Consider the following 9,502-nt stretch of genomic DNA (forward strand, 5'->3'; position numbering starts at 1 on the left):
TTAACAACAAAAGTGAATTGTCAAACTTCAATTGTAAATGCTGACATAACAGGTTAAATATAGTTCTTAAGCACTACTATACATTCTTTTACATCCCTATTGTCTACTTCAGGTCTGAGATGCTGTTTCCTTCCTGCACTCCTCCTCTAAGCAGGCTCTTCAGCATAGAATAGTATCTCAAAGAAGGTCAAACCTTCTCGCCAGAGGTGAAAATGATCAGGGTTGTAGTCTTCTTTAGAAAATGCTGTGCTGAGTCTCATGGGGTGGTCTTGTGAGATCCGACTAGATGACCAGATCACTCTTGAACAAAAAGAGGAGTCAAAGAGGACTTGGATCTCCAGAGAAAAATAAAGTGCTGCCCCCTATAAATCACAGTCTTTGTGGAGTAAAGTGTCTTTCTAAAGAGGTAGAAATAATTCTGTGTGTTGCAGAAGCCCACATTTCAATGATACTGAACACTGATTACTTGTCTGCATCTTTTAAGGACTTAAAATGGACTGACTCCACTCATCTCTCTGATTTTTTCATAAGTAAGCCAGAACACCAGTGACCATGGGGTCTGAAAGATCAACCAAAGAAGTTAGTGCATATTTCAAAGCAATTATAAATATTATACACACACACACACACACACGCACACATATATATATGTGAGTAAATATATCACCTTTGAATAATAGTGATTCTGAATCCACTTCAGCTGAAAACAAGTATTTTGGTATTTCAACTTGGTAAAGCACTTCATAATTTACAAAGCATTTTCATATTGGATTTCTCATAGATTTCTCAAAACAACAAATTAAAATAGAAAGGAAAGGTATTAACATCTCTATTTTACAGATGAGGACACTGAGGCTTATTGGTCAAATGCCATTAGTATGTTGTGAGCTAGAACAAGGGCTTCTAGCTTCCCTTCCAGGGTTCTTTCTACTGAATCATTCTGGCTCAAGAGCTAGGACTCAGGAGGCCTGGATAGACTAGACTGGGCTCCTCTGCAGGTAGGTTGTATGTGAAGCATGACAATGAGGCATTTAAGAACTTGAAACTGAGAGAGACAGAAGATTGTCCTTTGGGAGTTAGGTCATAAAGCCAACACCTGATGTATCACAATATGGATATAAAAATTCACATTGAGTAGGGAAAGATTTTCCAGGACAGAAGGACTTGACTTGAACTTGAATGAAGGTGTTACTATACCTAAGAGAATTATAAGAGGCTGAGGTTTATTCAACAAGTTAAAAAAAAAAAAAAAAAAAAAAGCACTGGTGGCATAGTGCCTAAGGCACTTGATGGCTAACCAGAGGGCTGGATAGAAGATATAAAAACAAAAAATAAAGGAGGAAATTACAGAATAAACATTGTTGTTGTTGTTGTTATGTGCCATCGAGTCGGACCCGACTCATAGCGACCCCTCCTTGGGTTTCCGAGGCAGTATCACTACGGAAGTAGGTTGCCCCATCTTCCTTCCGAGGAGTGGCTGGTGGGTTTGAACCTCCAGCCTTCTGGTTAGCAGTCAAGTGCCTTAGCCACTATGCTACCAGAGCTCCCAGAATAAACATTAGAAGTAACCATTAGAGAAAGGGTACCTTGTATAGAATCCCTGAATCAGTTCATAGGATAATATTGATGAGAGAAGAACTCTGTCATATGAGAGCAGAACAATAAGATTAGACAATTAGAATGTAAAGTATAATTGTCTAGAGAATTTGTAAAGCAATATTTGTGTCATATGTGTTAGGAAACATTGAGTATGTTATATTGGTAGACTGAGAATTTACTAAATAGTGGATTTAGGAGAACACAACTTGTTTTGTTAAATGTATGAAGACATAGATGGAATAAGGAATATGAAGTTGTGAAGATACTATTTTCCTGTGGCAACAAAAATGAAGTGAGCCAAGGACCTAACTGCAGTCAGATCAGGGAGGCTGAGGTCTTGGTTAAGAATGGACTGTGAAATCATTGCTAATTGCTTCAGTAATCAGACTTCTTCCTCAAGTTGATGACATTATAGCAACCTAAGCATATACAAATGAAATAAAATATCAATCAGGAACAGAGCAGTGTGAGATTATATTATTTCTACCCCATGGAAGAGGTTGGGATGGAGTTTAGCTGTGTTTTGAAAAAAGTTAAGGGGAGAGAGCATATAGCCAAAGAACATGGGCAGTACATAAAGGTGATATATTGATCCTGTCTGCTGGAGCACATATAGGACACTGTATTTACTTGTTGGTATTCTCACTGGCAGAATTGTGACCAGTGTAAATAATCCATGTTGTTTCCTCTGGTCTGCCTGTTGCTGCTGGGAAAAAGCAGGATACTTCTGCATGGCTATTACGTGCTGCTAAACACATAAAGGTTCTATGGTTGATAGTCTTAAAATAACTAAGTTTATAAATAAAAGCTCTTCTTGTAATTTTATGTTCAGCAACCTTCTGACTATAACCTGGCTTCCAATATAGCTTGAATACAGGAAGAAATTTGCTATTCAGAAGACTTTTGTATCTGTATCATTTGCCAACAGAGTGTTAAAGAACAAAATGTTCTGGTTTAGTATCAGGATCAAGGGGTTAGCTAAGTTGAATCTGTATTTGCAAGGTGGATTTATTTGGAAGTACCAAGTCAGATTTCTAAAGTTAAGGTCATACATTGTGCCAAATCAATAAGGAAATGGCATCCTAGTGATTGTTGGTGGTTAGCCAGCCTTTCTTTCACAATGTTCTACCATCATCATGCACTGTCTCTTTTCTTTTAAAACTTCTGTAACTAGCTTCAGGCTCTTGAGTAGTTCAGTATATTGCAGCATGCAATTTAGAGGTGAAGAGACTTGCAGTTAATTCCCAGGTCTCATACATTCTAGTTACATGAACCTGAGCCAGTCTGTTAACTGTTAGAGCCATGGTTTTCTCATCTGAAAAATGAGGATAATATCTCCTGTTTAACTAGGTTCTTGTAAAATTTAAAAAAATAAATAATATATGTAAAGAGTTTAGCACGGTGCTTGTCACATACTAACTTTTTTTTTTTTTGTCTCTGGTTTTTGGTCATTTATACTTCCCAAGCCTCATATAAAAAGAGAATGGGTCAGATTAAATAATCTCAGCATTTGTATGTACTTGGATAATCTCCCTGTCCCTCAATCCCTCTTGATCCTGATTTTGTTTCAATTAATGGTCTCACTCATCCTCTTGGTCTCTTAACAAGAGAAACATAAAAGTCCTATTTGTTTCTTTCCCTCCCTTACCTTCACATATAGTTGGTTAGTAAATCCTGTGGAGCCAATCAAGAATGTTCTTAGATTCCCTCTTCTCTTCATTTCTACAGTTAACTACTGGTTAGACCACTGTTAGGACATCCTTTCTGGTGTCCTAGCTTTCAGTGTATCTTCTACCGTGTGGCCAAAGTAAACTTGCCCCAACCAAAGCTTGGCACATCACCTCATTTAAAGAGTCACTGACTACTGGACTACATGATGACTCTGTGTACAACAGAATGAAACACTGCCTGGTCATGTGCCATCTTCACAATTCTTGGTATGTACGACAAACTGACAGAATGGTGGGGGAGTGCACTAATACAACCTCCTTATTAAGACTATGTCCTTTGGAGTCAGGCTGATTGAGTTTGATGCCCTGACTCCAATATTTAATAACTGACTCAGTGGCAATGTTTTTTTTTTTTTTTTTTTAAAAAAAAAACCTGGTCAAGTTATTTAGACTTTGTAAGCTTTTGTTTCCTCCTCTAAAAAGGGAGTTACGATAATCTATTGTACAGGTTGTTGGGAGAAGTCAATGAGTTAAGCCATAAAAATGTTTAGCACAGTGTTGGGCATATACCAAGTGATTAATACTAGCTTTATTATTTGTGTTATTTTGATTGTCATGTTTATCTTCCTCATCACATTATAAGCCCCTCTAGTGCAAACACTCTTATTCCTTAGTATTATGAGCACTTATAATAGAGCCTGGTTAATGCAAGCCAAATGAAAATCTTCCTTTCAAGAAATATGTACAGTTTTGATATAATTTCAAGGTATAATCACAACCACTAAAATTATGTTTTTCAAGTATGATACACACTTGTATTAGATAATGACAAGTGCTTTGACTATTCATTCCAATTACATGCTAATAAATAGACACTGACTATCCCTTGGTGAGGGAAGCTGTGGTGATGTAGTACCTAAGTCATCTGACTGCTGATCAGATGGCTGGCAGTTCAAATCCACCAGCTATTTCCCAGAAGGAAGGTTGGGCAATCTACTTCTATAATGATAATACCTTGGAAACCCAAGGAAGGGTTGCTATGAGTTGGACCTGACTTGACGGCAATGAGTTTGAGTTTGAGTTTTTAATCCCTTGGTGATATCATTTATTCTCACAGCTTTCACTATCATTTATATGTTGATAATGCTACTATCTATATGTAGATAATGTAAAGATCTATATGATCTTTATTGTATTCTTTTCTAAGATCCAGATCTATATAAAAACAAAACCAAACTCACTGCTGTTGAGTCGATTTCAACCATAGATATAGATCTATATATTGGTAGTTGTCTAGACATCTTTATTTGGATATCCTATGGGATCTACCACCACTCATCTGTCAGCTTGTCATACTATAATGGCTTGTGTGTTCCTGCAATGCTGGAAGATATGCCACCAGTTATTTCAAATACCATTAGATTCATCCAATCTACCACCACTCATCTGTCAGCTTGTCATACTATAATGGCTTGTGTGTTGCTGCAATGCTGGAAGATATGCCACCAGTTATTTCAAATACCATTAGATTCATCCATGGTAGACAGGTTTCAGCAGAGCTTTCAGAATCAAACATACTAGGAAGAAGTATGTGGCCAGGTCCACTTCTGAAAAAACCTTATAAATAGCAGGGAAATATTGTCTGATATGGTACTGGAAGATGAGGCTCTTAGGTTGACAGGTACCCAAAATATGAATGGGGAAGAGCTGCCGCCTCAAATCAGAGATGAACTTAATGAAGTAAATCTCTTGGGACCTTCCTTTGCTGATGTGGCGCAACTCAAAGTGAAAATAAACAGCTGCAAAAATCTATTAATAATCAAAATTGGAATGTATGAAGTATGAATCTAGAAAAGTTGGAAGTTGTCAAAAATGAAATAGAATACATAAAGATTGATATCTTAGGCATTAATGAGCTGAAATGGACTAGTATTTGCCATTTTGAATTGGACAGTCATATGGTCTACTATACAAGGATGGCAAATTGAAGAGGAATAATGTCACATTCACTGTCAAAAAGAACATTTCAAAATCTAACCTGAAGTCCAGTGATAGCATAATATTCACACACCTACAAGGAAGACCAGTTAATATTACTATTATTCAAATTTAAGTACTAACCACTAAAGCCAAAGATGAAAAAATTGAAGATTTTAACCAACTTCTGCAGTCTGAAATTGATCAAACATACAATTAAGATGTATTGGTAATTATTGGTGATTGGAATGAGAAAGTTGGAAACAAAGAGGACGGCAAAATTGACGCACTTGAGTTGTAGCATTGGTGAAGAATATTGAATTTACCATGGACTGCTAGAAGAACAAACAAATCTGTCTTGGAGAAAGTACAGCCACAATGCTCCTTAGAAGCAAGAATGGCCAGATTTCATGTCTTGTATTTTGGTCATGTTGTCAGAAGGGACCACTCCCTGGAGAAGGATATCATGCTTGATAAAATAGAGGGTCAGCAAAAAAGGGAAAGACCCCCAATGAGATGAATTGACACAGTGGCTGCAACAATGGGCTCAGGCAGGGCAATGACTGCGAGGAAGGTACAGGACTGGGCAGTGTTTCATTCCGTTGTGCACATGATCACTGTGAGTTGGAACTGACTTGATGGCACCTAACAACATGGGTTTCCAATACTTAACATAGCAAAAACTGAACTTGTTATTGTACCCCAAAATACTCTTTCCTGAAAATAATCCCCATTTTAGGAAACAACATCACCATCAGTTGCTTAGAGCAGGAATCTGAGAGTAAAGCTGACTTCTTCTTTGATCATTCCTCCATCTCCATTCCATCAGATATGTTTCTATCTCCTTTTTATGCCTAACTAATTTTTTTAATCCATTTTCATTGGTTCCCACTTTCATACCATAGTTCAAGCCCCCATTATCTCTCCACTACAACTACTCCTATACTTGTTACAACTTACATGGCTGTCAGAATGATCTTTCAAAACAGAAAGGTTTCATCAAGCCAGTGTTCTATTAAAAATTCTTAAGTAGCTTTCCTTCACTCTTATGATTTTCACAGCCCTCCCTGATCTGGTATGTGCCTCACCATATGCCTCCACCCTCCATCTTTGCCTCAGCCTGCTGGGCTTTCATTGGTTGCTTGATCTCATCATGTTTTTTGTCCAATTTATCTACCCTAGAATGTTTCTGTCTTTCTCACCTGGCCAAGTCCTACTCATTCTTCAAATCTCAGTTCAAAAGTTCAACCTCCGGAGAGGCTTTCTTAATTTCTCAGCCAGTGCTGTACTTAAACAGTTGCCATCCAGTTGATTCCAATTCATAGTGACCCTACTGCTCCATTTCCCGAGCACCATGCACAATTCCCACAATACACGCCATTTCTATATCTTATTCAATGTTTCTTCTCAACCTAAATTATAATAAGCTCCAGCACTAGGCCAGGGCTGAGACTATTTTTTTCATCTCAAAGCCAAGTTTTTATAGCAGAGGATTTTACTCAATTAATATTACTGTATTTTATTTCACTAATTTTTCATTATTTGGATTTATAAACCCATAACTCATCCATTCTTTTAAGTATTCTTTAACTTATAAAATACTTGATTACCTTGCTTTTATATTTTCTGTTACTTGAACAAGTCTATATAATCCTATATCTTAGTTCACTTCCTTCTAAACCAAATAAAAATGATATGTTTCTTTACCAAGCAGAGTTCTATGATAATAATACTTTGTGAGTAAAAATTTGATGGTAAAGTTTGCCATCAAAGTAACATATTATGTTTTAAAACACTACAATTTTTATAGGAATAGTTTCTAATGTGAAATCTATATTTCCAAACTGCTGTTCCAAATCACTGTTCCAAACTACTATACTTTGGCTAAGTAGACTATTATAAGTTTTATATTTCTATCCATAGTCTTTTTGGCAAAAGAATGCTGACTGATTAATTTATAGGTGTAACTGAATAAGTTTACCCTCATCTACTAACAAAGGTAATATGATTCTGAAGAGAGATGAACGAAAACAAACAAACAAAAAAAGATTAATAAACAAAGAAAGGACCTTGATTTGGCCTAGGGCTATGCGAAAAAACAAAAGGAGAAGATATTCACAAATTAAAAATAATTTAAATGCAAAGAAAAGAAAAACAAAGAAGGTAAAAGAAACCTAACTTTACCATTCGCAGCCAAGATGGTAAAAAGCCTTTATACAGACTCATAAATCCTTCACCTTGAACCGCCTGAATCAAGCAATCTGTGGACGATTTATACAAAAGTCCCCTAAAAAGAAAATAAGAGAATTTTGTTAAATTTTTTCTTTGTAAATAGACATACAAATAAGTGTAATTAATCATATTGTATTGTATAAAATGATATTAATTTAAAATGAATGTATGTCTAAGGAATTTTCCAATTAGATGGAAATTTCTTATTGTAAGTTATATGCTTTTCTGCTAATTTACAACAAATGATATGTTGTAGTTCATAGATGTAGATCACTTCTTTTGAAGTTAAGGATATTTTCAAGGCTGACTTTTCTCATCCATCCCATCCTCGACCTTTTTCTTCGATTTCAGTCTACCTCTTCCAAAGAGAATGTACCATTTAATACCAAATCAAATTGTCCATATTACCTATAAACCAAAAGCTTCTGAAGAAAGTGTTATGCAAATTCTCAGCATAGTATACTTTCAAAAAGTCTTTGAAAACAATAAAGTCACAATGAATACTTTATGTGTTGTAAATAATGTTTGTAAATTAGCTCATTTCTCCAAAATGCATAGTACATTTCCCAAAAACAGAGAACAGGTATTTGCATAAAAACAATTTCCTGCTTGGACACATAAACATATTTCTATCAAGAAGAAACACACACAAAAAAAATCTTTAAACGACAATATTACTACAGACATTCAAACACGTACTGAAAGACTTTCTATCTACCTTCCTTGTTTATCTCTTGGTTGATTCATTATTCGGCTTTTGATGACATCAGCTGGTGTTCCCAGAATAGAAGCTACCAGTCCAGAACATAAACTACAGACACAAATAAGTGAAATTGAAGGATAGCATGTAACAGCATCTAAATTCTAAGAAAGAGAATTTATATTTACAAAGAATGGGATACTGCATATATTATTCCAATAGTCTCCATAATAATTATCTTTTACTTTAAAATTAATTTATTAGAGAGGTATAAAAAATAAAAACAAAAACAATGTCAGTCAGTCAACAAATATGCCTCAAGCACCTGCTGGTGCCAGACATTCTTCTAGGCAGTGAAGAACAAGACAGATAAGACCCTGCCTTCAAGAAACGTGCACTCTAGTTGGGCTGAGGCAGAGAAGAAATGATAACTTTAGGTGTTAATAAGTAGTATGAAGAAAATAAAATGTGGTGATGTGATGGACAGTTAACTAGGTAACAGACAGTTGGGAGAAGGCTCTTGAAGTGAACTGAGACCTGGATAGTGAAAGGAGGCATCCATGTGAACACCTGAAGGAAGAGAACTGTAAGCAGAAGCAATAAGACATGCAAAGTCCTCAAGCCAAGAAAACTCTTGGTGTTACTAGGAGACCAAAAACAGCCAATGTGGCTGCAACATCATAAGAGAGGGTGAGAGCCCACACAGAGGAAAGACTACAGAAGCAAGCAGTGATCAGAACATGAAGCCTATTAAAGGAGTTTGATCTTAATTCTAGATGTGAGGAAAGTTTTGAAAGAATTTAAATAAGAGAATCACATAATGTTGTTAGTATTCAAAAAACAAATTCATTTTGGCCACTGTTTTAAGTCTCAGTTCATTAAGATACTCCATTTGAATATACTAACCTTGCCTGTTTCTCTCTGCCCTAAACAATGATACTGAAAAGATTTTCTAAAAACAAATCTAATTATGCCAGTTTCTCTATTTAAAGCCATCAAGGGCTTATTCCCTATCAACAGATTGAGCTCATGTTCTGGCCATGTCATACAAAGTCCTCCAAGTTCTCATCCCTCTTAACCCATGATGTTCTAACAATGTAACTAACTGTAGTTCTCAGTTCATACCACACTATGCAACACCTCTGCCTTAATTGTTCTCTGTGGAATGTTGTTGTTGTTGTTGTTAAGTGCCGTCGAGTCATTTCCGACTCATAGCGACCCCATGAACAGCAGAACGAAACACTGCCCGATCCCGCACCAGCCCCACAATCCCTGCTATACTCGAGCCCATCATCACAGCCACCGTATCAATCCATCTCCTTGA

The 9,502-nt window shown here is 36.3% G+C and overlaps 1 protein-coding gene across 1 annotated transcript in view; it reads right to left on the reverse strand.

The window, feature by feature from the left end:
* Window positions 1-487: 487 nt before the first annotated feature.
* SLC25A27 (solute carrier family 25 member 27) overlaps window positions 488-9,502 on the reverse strand; it is a 33,345-nt gene continuing 24,330 nt past the window's right edge. The window contains exons 7-9 of the mRNA XM_007936168.2: window positions 8,197-8,289; window positions 7,431-7,533; window positions 488-559 (exon numbers count right to left, since the gene is read on the reverse strand). Coding sequence (XP_007934359.1) covers window positions 488-559; window positions 7,431-7,533; window positions 8,197-8,289 — 268 coding nt within the window. The remainder of the gene's footprint in view (window positions 560-7,430; window positions 7,534-8,196; window positions 8,290-9,502) is intronic.

Source organism: Orycteropus afer, unplaced genomic scaffold (genome assembly GCF_000298275.1).
Source record: "Orycteropus afer afer isolate SDZICR_OR568_19922 unplaced genomic scaffold, OryAfe1.0 scaffold00034, whole genome shotgun sequence".
NCBI lineage: Eukaryota > Metazoa > Chordata > Mammalia > Tubulidentata > Orycteropodidae > Orycteropus > Orycteropus afer.